Source organism: Pristiophorus japonicus, chromosome 8 (genome assembly GCF_044704955.1).
Source record: "Pristiophorus japonicus isolate sPriJap1 chromosome 8, sPriJap1.hap1, whole genome shotgun sequence".
Taxonomy (NCBI): Eukaryota; Metazoa; Chordata; class Chondrichthyes; family Pristiophoridae; genus Pristiophorus; species Pristiophorus japonicus.
Window position 1 is genome coordinate 105,356,064 of NC_091984.1, and position 21,414 is coordinate 105,377,477.

The following is a 21,414-nucleotide window of genomic DNA, read 5'->3' on the forward strand; positions in this document are numbered from 1 at the left end:
GTGAAGACAGAGCCAAAGTATTTGTTCAATTGAACTGCCATTACCTTGTTCCCCGTTATGAATTCCCCTGATTCTGACTGCAAGGGACGTACATTAGTCATCACCAATCTTTTTGTCTTCACCGATCTATTGAAGCTTTTGCAGTCAGTTGTTATGTTCCCTGCAAGCATACTCTCATACTCTATTTCCCCTCTCCTAATTAAACCCTTAGTCCTCCTCTGCTGAATTCTAAATTTCTCCCAGTCCTCAGGTTTGCTGCTTTTTCTGGCCAATTTATCGGCCACTTCCTTGGATTTAACACTTTCCCTAATTTCCCTTGTTAGCCACGGTTGAGCTACCTTCCCTTTTTTATTCTTATGCCACTCAGGGATGTACAATTGTTGTAATTGATCCATATGATATTTAAATGTCTGCCATTGCCTATCCACCGTCAACCCTTTAAGTATCATTCTCCAGTCTATCCTAGCCAATTCACGTCTCATACCGTCAAAGTTTCCTTTCTTTAAGTTCAGGACCCTAGTTTCTGAATTAACTGTGACACTCTCCATCTTAATGAAGAATTCTACCATATTATGGTCACTCTTCCCCAAGGGGCCACGCACGACCAGATTGCTAATTAATCCTCTCTCATTGCACAAGACCCAGTCTAGGATGGCCTGTTCTCCTGTTGGTTCCTCGACATATTGGTCTAGAAAACCATCCCTTATACACTCCGGGAAATCCTCCTCCATAGTATTGCTACCAGTTTGGTTAGCCCAATCAATATGCAAATTAAAGTCACCCATGATAACTGCTGTACCCTTATTGCATGCATCCCTGATTTCCTGTTTGATGCCATCCCCAACCTCCCTACGACTGTTTGGTGGTCTGTACGCAACTCCCACTAATGTTTTCTGCCCTTTGGTGTTTCGCAGTTCCACCCATATAGATTCCACATCATCCAAGCTAATGTCCTTCCTTACTATTGCGTTAATCTCCTCTTTAACCAGTAACGCTACCTCCTTTTCCTTCCTGTCTGTCCTTCCTGAATATTGAATACCCCTGGATGTTGAGTTCCCAGCTTGGTTACCTTGGAGCCATGTCGCCATAATCCCAATTACATATCCGTTAACAGCTATCTGCGCAGTCAATTCATCCACCTTATTACGAATGCTCCTCGCATTGAAACTCAGAGTTTTCAGGCTTGTTTTTTTAACACTCTTTTTGTCCTTTTAGAATTATGTTGTAATGTGGCCCTTTTTGATTTTTGCCCTTGATTTCTCAGCCCTCCACTCTTGCCTTTCTCCTTCCTACCTTTTGCTTCTGCCCCCTTTTTACTTCCCACTGCCTCCCTGCATAGATTCCCATCCCCCTGCCTTTTTAGTTTAAACCCTCCCCAACAGCACTAGCAAACACTCCATCTCGGACATCGGTTCCGGTCCTGCCCAGGTGCAGATCGTCCGGTTTGTACTGGTCGCACCTCCCCCAGAACTGGTTCCAATGTCCCAGGAATTTGAATCCCTCCCCCTTGCATCATTCCTCAAGCCACATATTTAGCTGAGCTATCCTGCAATTCCTACTCTGACTAGCACATGACATTGGTAGCAATCCTGAGATTACTACCTTTGAGGTCCTACTTTTTAATTTAACTCCTGGCTCCCTAAATTCAGCTTGTAGGACCTCATCCCATTTTTTTTTTTACCTATATCGTTGGTACCTATATGTACCATGTCCATCCTCCCCCTTGAGAATGCACTGCAGCCGCTCCAAGACATCCTTGACTCTTGCACCAGGGAAGCAACATACCATCCTGGAGTCTCGTTTGCGGCCGCAGAAACGCCTCTTTATTCCCCTTACAATAGGGGATTCTATCACTATAGCTCTCCCACTCTTTTTCCTGCCCTCCTGTGCAGCAGAGCCACTCCTGGTGCCATGGACTTGGCTGCTGCTGCATTCCCCTGATGAGTCATCTCCCCCAACAGTACCCAAGGTGGTGCATCTGTTTTGGAGGGAGATGCCCGCAGGGGACCCCTGCACTACCTTCCTTTCACTGCTCTTCCTGATGGTCACCCATTCCTTATCTGCCTGTGTAACCTTTACCTGCGGTGTGATCAATTCACTAAACATGCTATTCATGACACCCTCAGCATTGCGGATGCGCCAGAGGAATCCATGCACAGCTCCAGTGCCGCAATGCGGTCTGTCAGGAGCTGCAGTTGGATACACTTCCTGCACATGTAGTCGTCAGGGACACTGGAAGCGTCCCTGACTTCCCACACAGCACAGGAGGAGCATGACATGGGTCTGGGCTCTCCTGCCATGACTTAACCCTTAAATTACTTAATTTGGCAATAATGCCAAAGGTTTCTTAACTGCTAAGAACAAGAAAAAAGATAAAGAAAAAGAAAACTACTCACCACTCAACCAGCCAATCACTTACCCTCTTGGCTGTGACATCACCCTTCAATTACTTTTTACTTCTTTCTTTCTTTTGACTCTGTTGCAGCTAGCTGCTCCTGAACTGCCGCCGACCTCGGACTGCCGCTGGGCCTTTATAGGCCGCCGCTGCTCCTCCTACTGCCGCTGACCCCGGACTGCTGCTGGGCTTTTATAGGCTGCCGCTGTTCCTCCTAATGCCGCCGACCCCGGACTGCTGCTGGGCCTTTATAGGCCGCCGCTGCTCCTCCTCTGGCCGCTGCTTCCGAACGAATGATTTGCATTCAAACCGTGCCTTTCATGACTACCAGATGTCCCAAAGTGCTTCACAGCCAATGAAGTACTTTTGAAATGTAGTCCCTGTTGTAATCGTCTCCTCTTCTTCTTAGGCAGTCGCCCGGAGTCGAGGATGACTTGCTTCCATACTAAAATGAGTTCTAAGGTGACTGATGAGACCAGTGTGGGATCTAGAGTCTCTGTTGCAGGTGGGGCAGATGGTGCTTGGGGGATCGGGTGGCTGGGGTGCTTGATTTGTCGTACGCTCCTTCCGCTGTTTGTACTTGGCTTCCGCATGCTCCCAGTGAAGAGACTCGAAGTGTTCGGTGCCTTCTCGAATGCTTCTCCTCCACTTTGAGCGGTCTTGGGCCAGGGATTCCCAAGAGTCAGTTGGGTTGTTACATTTTTTCAAGGAGGCTTTGAGTGTCCTTGAAGCATTTTCTCTGCCCTCCTGGGACTTGCCTGCCATGACGTAGCTCAGAGTAGAGCGCTTGTTTCGGGAGTCTAGTATTGGGCATGCAGACAATGTGGCCCGTCCATCGGAGTTGATTGAGTGTGGTCAATGCCTTGATGCTGGGGATGTTGGCCTGAGAGAGAGCGCAGATGTTGGTGCAGCTGGCAGATTTTGCGGAGGCAGCATTTGTGGCACTTCTCCAGTGCTTTGAGGTGTCTACTGCACATCATCATCATCATCATAGGCAGTCCCTTGGAATCGAGGAAGACTTGCTTCCACTCTTAGCATGAGTTCTTAGGTGGCTGTACAGTCCAATACGAGAACCATAGTCTATGTCACAGGTGGGACAGACAGTGGTTGAGGGGAAAGGTGGGCAGGGAGCCTGGTTTGCCGCACGCTCCTTTCGCTGCCTGCGTTTGATTTTTGCATGCTCGCGATGACGATACTTGAGGAGCTCAGCCCCCTGCTGGATGCACTTTCTCCACTTAGGGCGGTCTTTGGTCAGGGACTCCCAGGTGTCAGTGGCAATGTCGCACTTTATCAGGGAGGCTTTGATGGTATCCTTGTAACGTTTCCTCTGCCCGCCTTTGGCTCGTTTGCCATGGACGAGTTCCGAGTAGAGTGCTTGCTTGGGGAGTCTCGTGTCTGGCATGTGGACTATGTGGCCTGCCCAGCGGAGCTGATCAAGTGTGGTCAGTGGTTCAATGCTGGGGATGTTGGCCTGGACAAGGATGCTAATGTTTGTGCGTCTATCCTCCCAGGGGATTTATAGGATCTTGCGGAGACATCGCTGGTGGTATTTCTCCAGCGACTTGAGGTGTCTACACGGTCCACGTCTCAGGAGGGCGGGTATTACTACAGCCCTGTAGATCATGAGCTTGGTGACAGTTTTGAGGGCCTGGTCTTCAAACACTCTTTTCCTCAGGCGGCCGAAGGCTGCAATGGCGCACTGGAGGCGGTGTTGGATCACGTCGTCAATGTCTGCTCTTGTTGATAGGAGGCTCCATGTACATACATAGTCCATGTCTCTGAAGCATATCGGAGGGCGGGTATCACTACTGCTCTGTAGACCATGAGTTTAGTGCCGGGTTTGAGATCCTGATCTTAGAACACTCTTTTCCTTAGGTGGCCAAAGGCTGCACTGGCACACTGAAGGCGATGTTGGACTTTGTCATCGATGTCTGACCTTGCTGATAGTAGGCTCCCAAGGTATGGGAAGTGGTCCACAATGTCCAAGGTCTCATCATGGATCTTGATAATCAGGGAGCAGTACTATGTGGCGGGGGACACATTGGTAGAGAATCTTTGTCTTACTGCTGTTTAATGTAAGGCCCAGACTCTCGTATACTTCAGTGAAGGTGTCAACGATGGGTTTGGAGTTCGGACTCCAAGTGTACACAAAAACTGTTGTAATGTAGGAAACACGGCAGCCAATTTGCGCGCAGCAAGCTCCCACAAACAGCAATGTGATAATGACCAAATAATCTATTTTTTTAGTGATGTTGATTGAGTGATAAATATTGTCTAGGGCCCTGCGCTTCTTCACAATAGTGCCATAATTCAGCCCTAATATTTTGGGGATAATCATTGTGCTGCATATCAACACAAATTAACAAAATATATGACTGGTGCTCATTTCACCACCAGTAAGTTTAGTACCTCTAATTCCTACCCTGTTCTTCTTAGGCGAACATTAAACTGGGTTAAATGTACCCTTCAGGCAAGTCTTCAGTCAGCTGCAGGTAAGGCACCAGAATTGCCACTGGTATCAGAGATTTTCTTCCAATAAATCTCAAATTTACTGAACTGTAACGATGAGAAGCCACTTGACAATTTTAACAATTGCACATGCTGTGCCAGCTTTTTGTGAACATGTTATTGAGCAACACGTCACCTATTAGTACCTGAAAGAGGAAGTTCTGGAGGGACTGGTAACTACAGTTTCTCAGTTTCCATATCAATTACAGAATGCAAAAATGTTTCACGCTTAAATTAGTGCCACACAAATTGCTTCAATGTATTATGTGGGAGGATAACAGAATTCATGCCTTGCATTTCTACATATATTTATATTAATGGAGCTTAACTTTCTACAATTAACATGGGTGTGTCATAATTCATTGTAGGGTTTCCCCCTTTAAAATCCTTTCCTTCAAAGTTTGGTTTTATAATTGAATCAATGTGTTTGAATGATGTTTGAGATGGATTGCAGCTGAAGGGACATAGTGACACAATGACAATTTTCTGATGTAAAAAGTGACTATTTTAACCTGAAGATTTAATGGATGCATACTGGTATAATACTGAGGCATACACCTAGATTATTAATTTGAATTATTTTACATTAGGAGGTAACCAGTTTATCTTACTGCTGGTGTGATCCTAATCATAAAATCTAAGTTATACGGTTCAGTGCAGCCCTGGATTCTGTTTCTGGTGTGCACAGAGTTAGCTGATTGCAGCTACAATTGGCCTCAGTAGCTCTGGGTTCAGGAAGAGGAAAACTCAGACATGGCTTCTAGCTCTAGATCACTATTCAGTGGTCTCTGAGTAAAATGTGAATAGGTGCACATCAAGTGAGAATGAGATCAGGCTCGGCGGTAATGCCCTCCACAATTGAATAGCTTGGCAACACTATGTCTAGGCTGTGAAATGAAGAACAATGACATATCAGAGTCCCTGTGAACTGTACCCCAATATGAATTAGTATCTTCAGGAGATAAGGGAAAGAAATGGAAGAAGATCTGAAGGAAAACAACTACATATTGAAATACATACTTGATAGAGGGCAATCATTATAACATTTGCATCTTGGAGGGACAATGGGCTATGTAATGCCAATAACAGATTAGAAGGAATGAAAGCCTTCCAGAGCGGTGAGAAAAAAATGCCACAGCTTAAAGAAATGGGAGAAAATTATATCCGATCACCCTGCCAGGGAAGGTTCCTCATCACTGAACCCAGAACCACTATTCATAACGATGCAACTTTGGAAAACTCTCGAGATACTTGGATACTGAAGAAAATATCCTGATGGAGGTGATATGCTCTTTAGTGATCATCTCCCAGAGAGTCTGAAAGAGATCTGATTGGTGGGCAAGTATTTTTTCCTTCTCGTTGATGGAATGCATCTACATAGTATGGGGAAGTGTGCCAGCTACATTACACAAAGCATACAGCGCTGACTGTGCAACTACATAACAAACAAGAACATGTATTTATATAGCACCTTTAACACAGCAAAATGTCCCAAAGTGCCTATCAGAGGTACAAATGAACAGCAAGCAATGGTGGAGGAAAAGTAAAGGAAAAGCCAGAGCATGAGATAGATTTTCAGCTGCCCTTTGAAGAGACAGGTAACAAGTGGAGGGGTTTAGGGAGAGATTCCAGATGGTTAAAAATTAGAGAGGGAGGGGAATACAAAGGAGGCCAGAGTCAGAATTGCGGAGAGTACACATTGGCACAAAGGACTAGAGGAGGTTGCAAAGGGGGTGAAAAACAAGGATTTTCAATTCAATCAATTGTGGGATGGGGAATCAATTGGGGTTGGTGAAGATGGGGTGATAGAGAAGTGGGACTTAGTGAGGGATAGGATGCCAATGACAGAATTTTGGACAAGTTGTAGTTTATGTAAAATGGAATTCAGGAAGCTAGTCAAGAATTTGAAAGGTCAATCCTGGATGGATGAGATTACCCAGACTGGACAGGGAAACCAGTAGATAATGTACGGGATACTGACGGGTCCTGCTGGATTCCTCATTATGGGCACTCTTGCAACATTCTTTAGGGAATTATTTCCCTTGTATGATATGATTAATGGGCCCAAGTAAAGGGTGATGGATGGAGGGTACATTGATATTTTGAATAAAACAAGTGAGAATTTATTGAAATTTGGATTTGGATCCATTTAAAAAATATTCCCTTTGTTCTGTCTCTTGAACTTGTGCAATTTGTTTTGAACTTAGAATCACGGAGGTAATAGCAAAGATATCATTTGTGCACGTGTTCTATCAAGGGCTAAAAATAGCAATTTAGGCAAGTGTTGGAAGAAAGACACAGCGATTGTCAAACTTTATTTGTATTCCCCTCCTCCCTCTCTAATTTTTAACCGTCTGGAAACTCTCCCTAAACCCCTCCACCATGCTACCTGTCTCTTCTTCTTGTCCCATGAAACATTTGCATGTCAGTTACAGCATTGGTTTGATATGAAGTTAAGCTCCCATTACAGTGCCTTATCAAGCACCTCAGGTCAGGTATAGCATAGGTTAGAAGCAGAGTAAAGCTCCTTCTGCTATGCCCAACATTGCACCTTAACCTGAAACTCAGAAAAGCATCTCTACTCTATCAACACATTTTTATTTCCTACACCAAGCATTGGATCCTGGCACTAGAAAGAGTAAATTTTCCAATGCTCACCCACTTACAATTATCGTAGTGATTCCTGAAATACAAAATTGTTTGTGTGGAATGTGGCTTTAAGTGAGCACAGATACATGGAGCATAAAGAATGACCAACATCCGGACACACCTGGCAGAGTGGAGCTCATTTTCAAACCGCTAGTTGCGGATTCTTCAGTTTCAGGTTTTGAAACTGAGTATTACACACTCAGTATCTCTTTACTTTCTAACACATTTACATTTACCACAGTTTCAAATACAGTCCATTCATTTACAGGCCAAAGATTAAGGAAAAATAGTAGCTTATAGGAACTCTGATGAATAATTCTACCCAAAATATGAACCCATCTTTCTATTCAGATGCTGCCTGACCTGCTGTGTAGCTGCAGTTTTTTCGTACTTGTTTTTATCCCTTATTCACAAAGCTTTATGTAATTTATTCCAGTGCTATGTAAAAATGGTGATTACCAGAGTCTGCAAAGAGATTATGCTAAGCAGGATTTGAGCATCCGTTGGTCAGTAGGACATCAATTTCAGGGGCGTGTGCCAGTAACGGCCAACTGTCTGCCGATTAGCATTATCTGACTTGCTCTTTTTCTGTGGGTAGGTGTTTGGCACTGCCCTATCTCCTCCCCCAGATGCCCCAACTGAGAGTGCGATTGCAGTGTAAAGGTTGTGTGGGCATTGGCCCCGCAATCTATCATGATCTGGCACAGTGTGCGGATTCTGTCATAGAAGAGACTGCTAGCTAAGAAAGAAATAGAACATCACGTTATTTATTATAAGAATAACATATATCCTGGAGTGCTTTTGAGGCTATTTGTCAGTGCAGGATTCAGATGTCATTCAGAACAATACTTTGCTGTTGTATTTTGATGTCACATGAATCTAGCATTGGACTGGACAGTCAATTTTTGAATTGGCTGTCGAAAAATTTCTAAAATTCAAACCCAAAATGAAAATGATGATTAGCAGAGTGCAAAGAGATTGTGGGAAGCAGCATTTGAGCATCCGATGATCAGCAGGACACCAATTTCAGGGCCCTGTGCCAGTAACTCTGTTAACTGGCTGTTTGCCAATTAGCATTATTTGACTGATGCTCTTTTTCTGTCGGTAGGTGCTTGGTTGGCACTGCCTTCCCCAGATGTTCCGAGAGTGGGATTCCAGCGGCAAGGCTGTGAAAAGTCTGTTTTTTAAAAATAGAATTCAGTTTTTTTCCATTTATTTCCAGTAGCAAGAGAAAGCATCAGAATTCAAACTAAGCTCCCAGCCCTATTCTATTCCACATTAAGTTTTGGATTTTGGAAAGGGAGGCTGTCTGAATCCCTCAATGGCTTTATCATCATACCCAGGGTCCATTATTATATATTTAATATAACCCATTTGAGAACAGATGCAACAATTTGATTAAATATATAAATGTATTAATTACATATAAACACTTACAATTCATGTAATTCATCCAGGATTACAACATTTTGTTACAGGCACTCTGGTTTTTGATGTGATTTGCTTGGTTACAATAAATAATTATCAGGAGTTACTCTCAGGCTAGTCTCAGAGCCAAAATCCAGAAGTTTCTATGAAAAATAAAAATAATAACAAACTTGCTTTTGGTACATCTAAACATTCCATGTCCTGCTGCATAGTTCAGCTCCTAGAATGCCAGTCATTCAAACAAGCAGTAAAACTGGGGGAAGCAGGACAGGAAGATTTTCTAAACTAGCAAAATAAAAAAATGGAAAATGCACAGAAAATCATTTTTGTGAATCTGAATGTCTCAGAGTCTCAGGTTAAACACAAGATTAAAATGATCTGCATCTCTTATTTCACTTTTAATTTCTCAATGGCCATTCCATATATGGGGATAAATGCAGCTATTATCCTCCGCTTGCACCTGCATATGGGAGCATGGGTCTTTACTTGCATCAGTAACTGAAAATAAGATGAAATGAAGTGGAAAGTATAAAACAATCCCCCATTGATATTGTGTGCCTGAAATGGAAGAGTCTTCAATTCCCAGTGCTAAAAAGTAAAAGTAAAATAAAAGATGTAGATTAATGTAAGCTTCAAGTTTTACCGTAGAAAATGCTTGATATTAGGGCGAGGGCAGTAACTCGACTCGTGAGACCTTCCTGGTGTACTCCTTTAGCTGAAAAGATAAATCTAATCAACTGGCGCATTAAATTGTAACAGAAAACAGAAATCCTCAATAAATGTGTCAAAATATAATTTTTTCATAGAACACATTATAGCCACAGATAAAAACAGTGTCTCAAAAGCATTCCATGGACATGTTCATTTTACTGGGAGGCAACCTTCCTGGCAATACTTGGTTCTGATTGGGATTCCTGTTCCTTCCATAAAGGGTAATTCAGTGTAATCAGCTTTTTGTTATTCTTCATTGAGTTTAGAAATATCATATCTTCTTTGCTGAGAGAAAAATCAAAGACCTGTAAAATAAATCACAGCCATGTGACCAAGCGCATCACAAAAATACAGTCCCAATCTTGGAGATTTACAGAATAGCATTGTGTGTGTTGGTGGCAATTATTATAACAAAGGCAACCGTTATAATTTAGCCAAGATCATTGCAGGTGTCAGGTTTCTAATATAACCCATGAAAGACAATTAACTTTATAGCTCATGAAATTATAGCTCAACAATTATAATGCATTTTGATTTTCGTAGACCTACAAAATCAGAGCATTAAAAAAAATGAAAAGCATTTCACTTCACATAGGCCTGGACTCTTGTCAAAGACCTTCCATGCATGTCACCCTTTGAAGATTATTTTCTCCACATGTTATCCTCTGGATACCATTTCCTGTGGATGTCTCCCTCAAGACTATTCCATAAAGATTGGTTGGAATGGTTAATTTGATTCTGCAATGTGACTCTTCAGCCAATCATATTTTGCCAGTGTCACTTGGGTGCAAGTATTGTCTACATGAGGAATCTTTGGCTCCATAAAAATTATTGGTGGAAGAAAGAGTTCAGACCAAGTGTAAAGGCACACAGGATGTTAACTGTGATCAGATCTGGCAATTCAACCTAGATCAGGAAGAATGGGACTAATAATATCTAAAATTGAATTAGCCTGATTGAGAAAAATTGGACAATTCAATAAATCACTAGCGAATGTGGTATTTGTGGAATCTGATGTGCAGACAGGATGTCTAAGTTGCAACCCCAGCTGTACCTAGACCTGCTGTCTCAGTCTAGATTTACACATCAAGAACAGTCACTTGGGTTATGTCTTTAGAATTGTAGGAGATAAGGAGGAAAATTGCAGGGGAGAAACCCTTAACCTTAAGGTTGGGAACCATGTGCTTAGAAGTTTCAGTTGCCAAGATACATAGAAACATAGAAAATAGGTGCAGGAGTAGGCCATTCGGCCCTTCTAGCCTGCACCGCCATTCAATGAGTTCATGGCTGAACATTCAACTTCAGTACCCCATTCCTGCTTTCTCGCCATACCCCTTGATCCCCCTAGTAGTAAGGACCTCATCTAACTCCTTTTTGAATATATTTAGTGAATTGGCCTCAACAACTTTCTGTGGTAGAGAATTCCACAGGTTCACCACTCTCTGGGTGAAGAAGTTCCTCCGCATCTCGGTCCTAAATGGCTTACCCCTTATCCTTAGACTGTGACCTCTGGTTCTGGACTTCCCCAACATTGGGAACATTCTTCCTGCATCTAACCTGTCTAACCCCATCAGAATTTTAAATGTTTCTATGAGGTCCCCTCTCATTCTTCTGAACTCCAGTGAATACAAGTGAATAAGTAGACTGTTTTGTGAAAGGGATCATGGTAACTTCTTCACCGTAGTTTTACAATACCTTCTTTACTGCAGTTTTAAATGTTGAACTCTACAACCTGTATATGGATGATGGATTCTGCAGACATTTTTAAAGATTAGCTGATGGTGAAATCCTTCATTTAATTGTTTAAAATATATTAGTGCATAGTTGTTTGAGCAATCATCAATATATTTTGTGGAGCTACAGTACCCCTTTTCTAGCCAGTCTTACTTGTTAACTTCAGATCAACTTTGTGACACGTCATTAACCAGTGGTCTCAATTTTCTTAGGCAAAACAGGATCAGTAAACATAACTATCGTAGTTTACATTTATGCTTTGCAAGAGTAGTGCCCATGGAGTATCCACAGACTAGGAGACCAGAGATCTCTGGTTAATGAATTTATATGGCGAGTCATGACATTAGTAAGTAGACTGTTTTGTGAAAGGGATGATGGTAACTTCTTCACCGTAGTTTTACAATACCTTCTTTACTGCAGTTTTAAATGTTGAACTCTACAACCTGTATATGGATGATGGATTCTGCAGACATTTTTAAAGATTAGCTGATGGTGAAATCCTTTGGTTCAGTTAATTTTGACTACTTTATACACAAGACTAACGTGTTGATGATGGTTCAAAATAAATGAAACAGTATCTGTTATAGAGTTTACTGTTCCTGCTTTACTCTGTTTATAAAGTGGAGTACATAAGTGAATGTAATGTAAACTGATGGCATGTCTAATTTGAAATAAATACATGAAAAGGGACTGGTATTATGTGTAAGATGCACGTTGTGTCTGGCTAAGGGAAATTAATAAAATGTTTTCAAAATGGGTTGAATTTATCCCCTGAGCAGTGTTTAAGCTAAGTTTGAAACTTAAATTTATGTGAAAACACATCAAATATATCTTCCTGAAATTTAAAATGGCAGGTCAATATTTCAGGTTGAGAATTTTCATCAGAATACCTGATGAAGAGTGTCACGGTGTTGTCCGCTGCCCGGAGCTACCTGATCTGTTGACTCCAAGGTTTTTTTTTAGAAGTTTACAATCATACAGCACAGAAGGTAGATGGAGAGATAGAGAGAAACTGCTCCCATTGGCGGAAAGGTCGAGAACCAGATGACACAGATTTAAGGAGATTGGCAGAAGAACCCCAAAGGCAGCACGAGGGAAAAAAATTTAATGCAGCGAGTTGTTATGATCTGGAATGCGCTGCCTGAAAGGATGGTGGAGGCAGATTCAATCGTGGCTTTCAAAAGGGAATTGGATAAGTACCTGAAAGAAAAAAAATTGCAGGGTTACGGGGATAGGGACTAGCTGAAGTGCTCTTGCAGAGAGCCGGCAGGGGCTTGACGGAACGTATATCCTCTTTCTGTGCTGTAACCATTCTATGATTCATTCGGCCCATTGTGATTGTGCGGCCCTTTGAAAGAACTATCCAATTATTCCCACTTCTCTGCATTTTCCCCATAGCCCTGCAAATGTTTCCTTTTGAAGTATTTATCCAATTCCTTTTTCAAAGTTACTACTGAATCTGCTTCTACCACCCTTTCAAGCAGTGCATTCCAAATCACAACTCACTGCGTAAAAATAAATTCTCCTCATCTCCTCATTAAATCAGTATGTTACCGAACCTTCCAGAAGGGAAATAGTTTCTCATTATCTACTCGACTGAAAGCCCTCATCATTTTTTAAACATCTCGAGGTTACTATTGGTTCACTGGAGGGGGAAAAGCTCAAGCACAGCAGAAGATGAACAGCACAGTGTGAAGAGACAGTCAAGGATGCAAAAACACCATTCAGTCTATTGAAGCTCATCCCTCTAATACATTAATTCTTCCACCTTAGCATTTAGCTGCATTTTGATATTCTTAACGATTTTGTCTCTATTATGTTATCATCACAGGAGATGTGCATGTGTTAAATTAAATTATATTTTCTCAGGCCAACTAGGGATGGGCAAAAAAATGCGGCTTTGCCAACATCACCCATATCCTGACAAAATATAAAATAAAAATCAATTATTCCAAACATTGATTATATTTTTGAGAAAATCAATTCTTCTTAATCCTATCCATTTTAAATTTGCTGTTCACTAACTTAAATGTATGGTGCTACTTTTTTGGCTTACTTGGAAGTCGTAGATATAGCTCTAATATTTTGAGAACAATACACCAAGTGTGACTTTTCTGTCTGTTACAATTCAAGTGATGCTCTATTTTTTTTGGTGTTGTAGTTCAACAAGAAGTATAAAGAAGGCTGCGTCTATTTGTACTACCTGAAAGGCAGCCGTTTCTCTGATTGGCTCTCCATTTTCACATGACTTATTGCTGATTGGTCCCCTTGGAGGATAAGCCACACCCTGAAGTTCCTCTGGAACCACAGCACAAGTATTGAGTGACTTTCCAATTTGTAATTCGATCCATTTTGACTTCAGAAGCCACAGAGGATAGATCTCCCCAAAAGCCACCAAGTTCCAGCCAAAGTCCCTTACCCCAGCGCAAGTGCATCCCTCTGCCAGCTGAAGACCCTTACCCTAGTACATGTGCTGCCTCCCACAGCCGAAGTTCCTTACCCAAGCCCAAGATCTTACCCCCCACCCCTGCCAATAGATGGGGCATTGTGTGGTGAATGTTACAGGCTTATTGGGTATGAAATGAATAGTGACAGTGTCGTGACTTCTGGATTTCATCTACCCCAATGATGTTTCTTGTAACACACGCACCGAGCTTGCATGCACCAGGGGGTTGCAAGAATGTGATCAGTCTTCTCAGAGTTCCCTCTCTCTCTTCCGATCCCCACCCCGCCAACCATGTCTCTCTCCCCCCACCCCCCAGCTCTCTCTAGCCCCTCCCTCCCAGGCTCTCTCTCTCTTCCCTCCCCCAGGCTCTCTCTCCCCGCAAGCTCTCTCTCCCTACCCCCCCCCCCAAGCTCTCTTTCTCTACCCCCCCACTCCCAAACTTTCTCTCTCCCTCCCCCCAGGCTCTCTTCCCCACCCACCCCGGCCTTTTCTCTCTCACTCCGCCCCCCCGCCAAGCTCTTTCTCTTTCTCCCCCCCCCCCACCCCAGGTTCTCTCTCCCCCCACCCCCACTGCAGCTCTCTCTCTTCACCCCCAAGCTCTCGCTCTCTCCTCCCCCCGCCCCCAGGCTCTCTCCCCAAGCTCTCTCTCTCTTGCCCTCCCCCCAGGCTCTCTCCCACTTCCCCCCCCCTCCCCAATCTTGCTCTCTCCCCCCCCCCCACAGGCTCTCTCTCTGCCCCGCCCCCGCCCCGCCTCTCTGTCTCTCTCGCCCCCCCCAGGCTCTCGCTCTCTCTCTTTTTGTGCCCCAAACTCTCTCTCTCTCCCCATTGCCCTGCTTCCCCCCGCTCCCCCCCAGCTTTTTCCCCGCTTCTCGCTCTCCCCGCTGTCTCTCCCCCCCCCTCCCCCAAGCAGACGCTTGCGGCACTGCGGGTGGCTTGGGGCCCACTTGGGGCTCGGCGCTGCGGGGGGTTTGGAGGCTCAGCGGATGCGTTCGGCTGCTCAGGCCTCGATGGATCAGAGGCAACGTGGTGTGGGACGCATTCGCAGAATAGGGTTAGTGGGAATTGCTGGGGGGGTTGGAGTCGGTGATATTTGTCCTATCTCGCTTCTGCACCCAGAAGGGAGACTTAGTACAAATAGTTACTCCGTATAAAGAAACACAGGAACTCTCCAGGACCACAAGATACCAAAGGCAGAATGTCTTCAATCTCTTAACTGGCATGTGCATGAACTGCTCTTTTCTTAAACTCTACTGATGCTAACCTGAAACTCCATATGTGGCCCCAATGGAATGTGGTATTTCTTTGCAATATATTTTGGTACAAAAATACAAAAGACCTGACAGGGACCTTAATTCTGCTGGTAAGACATTATTTACATTTCAGCAAACAAAGTTATATCCCTGTTCTATCTCATAATGGGAAGTACACATATTTTTCAAAGTAGGTCTCCCTCTTATTTGTACTTAAAAAAAACCCAAACTTTTTCCCTTCCACTTTCTTCTCTCCCAATGCCACAAACCATCACAGCTCAGAGGACAGTGACACAATCTGCTCTCAGCCCATCACTGGAGCTGGTCTGAATATGTTCCTAGAAAATGTGGTGATTTGATCGAAGTTTTCAAGATATTAAGGGGAACAGATAGGGTAGATCGAGAGAAACTATTTCCGCTGGTTGGGGAGTCCAGGACTAGGGGATATTGTCTAAAAATTAGAGCCAGATCTTTCAGGAGTAAAATTAGGAAACACTTCTACACACAATGGGCCCAAGTTTCCACATGATTTGTGCCTGATTTTTAGAAGCAACTGGTGGAGAACGGACTATTTTAGAAATCGCAATTCTCAACATTTTTTTTTCTGCAGTTCTAGTCAGGTAGAACAGTTCTACTTTGGAACAGAATTTTTTCTTCAAAAGGGGGCGTGTCCGGCCACTGACGCCTGATTTGAAAGTTTCCACAGTGAAAACGTACTCCAAACTAAAGTAGAATGGAGCAAGTGAAGATTTTTGTAGAACTGAAAAAACCTGTTCTACACATTAAAAAATCAGGCGCAGGTTACAAATTAGGCGTCCAGAACGAGGTGGGGGGGGGGGGGGTGGTGGGGGGAAGGGAAGTCATTAAATTCTACAATAAATCCTTATTTATACTTCTACAAATATTATACAAATAAATCCAACCTGAATAAACATTTATAAGCAAAGAAAAGATTAAATAAACCATCTTCCTACCTGTGTGAAAGTGCTTCAGGCAGGCCTTTCGGGACCGAAGGCTGAACGGGCCGGCCCGAGACCTCGGGCAGGGCCCGTCCCCAGCACCAGATTTACAGGTAGGTGGCGTTGGGTTGGGGAGGTTCGGTTCGGGTCGGGGGGGGGGGGGGGGAGAGGGGGGGGGGGGGAGAGGTAGAGAGAGAGGGGGGGAGGGGGGAGGTCAGGTCGGATCCAGTCTGGGAGCGGGGGGCGGGAGCGCGGGTCGGGTCCAGTCGGGGGGGCGGGGAGCGGGAACAGGAGCGCGGGTCGGGTCCAGTCGAGGGGGGGCGGAGCGAGAACAGAAACGTGGGTCGGGTCCAGTCGGGGAGGCGGGGAGCGGGAACAGGAGCGCGGGTCGGGTCAGTCGGGGGGGAAGGGCGGGTGTCGGGTCTGGTCCGGAGGCAGGGGGTGGGCGGGGAGCGGGTGTCAGGTCTGGTCCGGAGGCAGGGGGGAAGCGGGTGTTGGGTCTGGTCGGGGGGGCGGGGAAGCAGGAGCTGGCCATGGGAGGAGCCTTATTCACGCAGCCCCAGTGAGGCCATTCAGCCAGGGCTAGGGGCTGCGTGCTTCTGGCCCCTCCCACACAGTTCGGCGCCTGGAGCTACTGCACTTGCGTGCCCACTGTAGTGCGCATGTGCAGAGGTCCCAGCACTGTTTTCAGCGCAGGGACCTGGCTCCGCCCCCCCACAGCTCGTGCTGGCTGCGCCGAGGGCCAGAGGACCTGCAGGTAGGTGGAGAATACTGAGGATTTTTTTAGCCGCACTTTGTGCCGCGAAAAACGGGCGTCCAGGTCGGGACTGCGCCGTTCTAGGCACGTGTGGAAACTTGGGCCCAAAGGGTGGTAGAAGTTTGGAACTCTCTTCTGCAAACAGCAATTGATGCTAGATCAATAATTGATTTTAAATGAGAGTGCTAATATTTTTGTTAACCAAAGGTATTAAGGGATATGGGGCAAAGGCGGGTATATGGAGTTAGGTCACAGATCAGCCATGATCTCACTGAATGACAGAACAGGCTTGAGGGGCTAAGTGGCCTACTTATGTTCCTATGACTCTGTGAGATTATATCTTGCTCCCAGACATCATCTCCCGTGACGGCTTGGCTGAGATTAGGATTCCACCTATGTGGTGTCATGAAGAATGGATGCACATCCTAATACTCTAGCAGAGAACAATGGGGCTGACACTGTGCTGCTGTACTCTGACTATCTGCACTGACGTAAAACAGACCACTGACCATCAGCATATGGTGTGCAATACATCACATTTTCTTCTCCCTGCATTATAATAACCATTGTTTTTGGGGGAAGTTGCCTGACTCTGCTGCAATTGTTTTGGCGGCTTGTGTTTTCTTTTGTTACAACTCTGGGTGTGGCTTCTTTCACTATTGTCTTGGTCATGATACAGGATACCACTAGTCATCTGAGTAACTATATATTTTGTACTACACAATAGAATAAGCAGTGAATCGAGACGTGAGACAACTGAAATAAAAGTTTTATCTTTAAGGGTGTGGTTTATGCACATATTTCTATTTTTCCACCGTTATGCCAACAAAGGTACATTAAAGAGAATAAAATGTCACTACCAATTTATATCGAATTGTAAAGTTATTAACCACAGATTACTAAGAAAGGAAGGAGCCTGTAATAGAAACATAGAAAATAGGTGCAGGAGCAGGCCATTCAGCCCTTTGAGACTGCACCGCCATTCAATATGATCATGGCTGATCATGCAACCTCAGTATTGCACCCCTGCCTTCTCTCCATACCCTTTGATCCATTTAGCTGTAAGGGCCACATCTAACTCCCTTTTGAATATGTCCAACGAACTGAACTCAACAACTTTCTGTGGCAGAGAATTCCACAGGTTCACAACTCTCTGGATGAAAAGGTTTCTCCTCATCTCGGTCCTATATGGCTTACCCCTTATCTTTAGACTGTGATCCCTGGTTCTGGACTTCCCCAACATCGGGAACATTCTACCTGCATCTAACCTGTCCAGTCCTGTCAGAATTTTATAAGTTTCTATGAGATCCCCTCTCATTCTTCTAAATTCCAGTGAATATAAGCCTAGCCGATCCAGTCTTTTCTCATATGTCAGTCCTGCCATCCCAGGAATCAGTCTGGTGAATCTTCGCTGCACTCCCTCAATAGCAAGCACGTCCTTCCTCAGATTAGGAGACCAAAACTGCACACAATACTCAAGGTGTGGTCTTACCAAGGCGCTGTACAACTGTATTAAGACCTCCCTGCTCCTATACTCAAATCCCCTCGTTATGAAGGTCAGCATGCCATTTGCTTTCTTTACTGCCTGCTGTATCTGCATGCCTACCTACAATGACTGATGTACCATGACACCCAGGTCTCTTTGTACTCCCCTTTTATTAATCTGTCACCATTTAGATAATAATCTGCCTTCCTGTTTTTACCACCAAAGTGGATAACCTCACATTTATCCACATTATACTGCATCTGCCATGCATTTGCCCATTCATCTAACCTGTCCAAGTCCCCCTGCAGCCTCTTAGCATCCTCCTCGCAGCTCGCACTGCCACCCAGCTTAATGACATCTGCAAACTTGGAGATATTACATTCAATTCCTTCCTCTAAATCATTAATGTATATTGTAAATAGCTGGGGTCCCAGCACTGAACCCTGCGGCACCCCACTATTCACTGTCTGCCATTCTAAAAAGGACCCGTTTATTCCCACTCTTTGCTTCCTGTCTGCCAACCAGTTCTCTATCTTATGTATGTACATAAGGTCTGTCCACCAACAGGGGGCACCACCGTCAGAGGTCCTAGGGTCACAGGTACACTTGTGCTGGGCCCGGTACATAACCTGAACTTCACCTTTGTATCTTGACTTCTGGAAGCCATTAAAGACTGACCAGGTTATACCTAGTCACTGGCTCACAGTACGGAGTTCATTGTATCATTTCATAAACTACAGAGCCTGTATGGGTGCATGCATAAAACATAACATTTAATATTAAAATAGCAGTGGCATGAACGTGAAGTTCACCTCAGAGATCCTATATATCTAGAGAGCTATACAACACTTGTAAAAGATCTCACTTAAAAACTAACAGCAGCTTCTAATATTTAATGGCCCTGAAATTCCATTTTGGCCTTCCCATGGCCAATTTAGAGAAAAAATATGTACCTACCTTAAGCTGCTGTCGACTTTCCGATGCTGTGCCCTGAGCTGTTAGTGTTAGGGTTAGGGTTAGTCGCAGCGCGTGCGTGTTGGGACATGCGCAGGCCTACAGTTGGTGTGCCATTTCACTAAGAAAGACACAAATAACCTTCTGGAAATACTAGGGGACTGAGGATCTAGCAAGAAGGAGGAACTAAAGGAAATCCTTATTAGTCAGCAAATTGTGTTAGGAAAATTGATGGGATTGAAGGCCGATAAATCCCCAGGGCCTGATAGTCTGCATCCCAGAGTACTTAAGGAAGTGACCCTAGAAATAGTGGATGCATTGGTGGTCATTTTCCAACATTCTATAGACTCTGGATCAGTTCCAATGGACTGGAGGGTAGCTAATGTAACCCCACTTTTTAAAAAAGGAAGGAGAGAGAAAACAGGGAATTATAGACCGGTCAACCTGACATCGGTGGTGGGGAAAATGTTGGAATCAATTATTAAAGATGTAATAGCAGCGCATTTGGAAAGCAGTGACAGGATTGGTCCAAGTCAGCATGGATTAATGAAAGGGAAATCATGCTTGACAGATCTTCTAAAATTTCTTGAGGATGTAACTAGTATAGTGAACAAGGAAGAACCAGTGGATGTGGTGTATTTGGACTTTCAAAAGGCTTTTGACAAGGTCCCACACAAGAGATTTGTGTGCAAAATTAAAGCACATAGTATTGGGGTTAATGTACTGACGTGGATAGAGAACTGGTTGGCAGACAGGAAGCAAAGAGTAGGAATAAACGAGTCCTTTTCAGAATGGCAGGCAGTGACTAGTGGTGTACCGCAAGGCTCGGTGCTAGGACCCCAGCTATTTACAATATGCATTAATAATTTAGACAAAGGAATTGAATGTAATATCTCCAAGTTTGCAGATGACACTATGCTGTGTGGCAGTGTGAGATGTGAGGAGGATGCTAAGAGGCTGTAGGGTGACTTGGACAGATTAGGTGAGCGGGCAAATACACATGGCAGATGCGGAATAATGTGGATAAATGTGAGGTTATCCACTTTGATGGTAAAAACAGGAAGGCAGATTATTATCTGAATGGTGACAGATTAGTAAAAGGGGAGGTGCAACAAGACCTGGGTGTCATGGTACATTAGTCATTGAAAGTTGACATACAGGTACAGCAGGCGGTGAAGAAGGCAAATGGCATGTTGACCTTCATAGCGAGAGGATTTCAGTATAGGAGCAGGGAGGTCTTACTACAGTTGTACAGGGCCTTGGTGAGGGCACACTTTGAATATTGTGTACAGTTTTGGTCTCCTAATCTGAGGAAGGACATTCTTGCTATTGAGGGAATTCAGTGAAGGTTCACCAGACTGATTCCCGGGATGACAGGACTCGCATATGAAGACGAGATCGATTAGGCTTATATTCAATGGAATTTAGAAGAATGAAAGGGGATCTCATAGAAACATATAAAATTCTGATGGGATTGGACAGGTTAGATGCAGGAAGAATGTTCCCGATGTTGGGAAAGTCCAGAACCAGGGGTCATAGTCTAAGAATAAGGGGTAAGCCATTTAGGACCGTGATGAGGAGAAACTTCTTCACTCAGAGAGTTGTGAGCATGTGGAATTCTCTACCACAGAAAGTTGTTGAGGTCAGTTCGTTAGATGTATTCAAAAGGGAGTTAGATGTGGCCCTTGTGGCTAAAAGGATCAAGGGGTATGCAGACAAAGCAGGAATGGGGTACTGAAGTGCATGATCAGCCATGATCATATTGAATGGTGGTGCCGGCTCGAAGGGCCGAATGGCCTACTCCTGCACCTATTTTCTATGTTTCTATGGTGTCACATGGCTCTGGGTAGCCAATCAGGTAAAGTATCATAGTAATAGGAGTTCTGAAATGCCCTAAACTCCTATTACATTGATTGAGAAACAGCCCGAAACACCAAAACACAGCCCCTAACACCCAAAACACTAATAAAAAATAGAAAATATACACTACATTCATTTAAATTAAAGTTATTAATGTCTTAAAAAAATAATATTTTCCCGATTTTTTAAAAAGTTTTTAAAATAAACTTACCGTTGTCGGGAGGGTTTTTAAATGATAAAATATATATTCATTACTTTATTTTTATATGTTTTTAAA

At 44.1% G+C, this 21,414-nt stretch overlaps 2 protein-coding genes across 2 annotated transcripts in view; both read right to left on the reverse strand.

The window, feature by feature from the left end:
• Window positions 1-9,690, reverse strand: part of s1pr1 (sphingosine-1-phosphate receptor 1) — a 50,278-nt gene extending 40,588 nt beyond the window's left edge. Inside the window, exon 1 of the mRNA XM_070887241.1 lies at window positions 9,624-9,690. The gene's annotated coding sequence lies outside the window, so the exon portion shown is untranslated. The remainder of the gene's footprint in view (window positions 1-9,623) is intronic.
• The window catches only part of LOC139269149 (uncharacterized oxidoreductase ZK1290.5), a 125,670-nt gene continuing 112,555 nt past the window's right edge, over window positions 8,300-21,414 (reverse strand). The window contains exon 7 of the mRNA XM_070888249.1: window positions 8,300-9,996. Within this exon, the coding sequence (XP_070744350.1) occupies window positions 9,847-9,996 (150 nt within the window). The 3' untranslated portion in view covers window positions 8,300-9,846. The remainder of the gene's footprint in view (window positions 9,997-21,414) is intronic.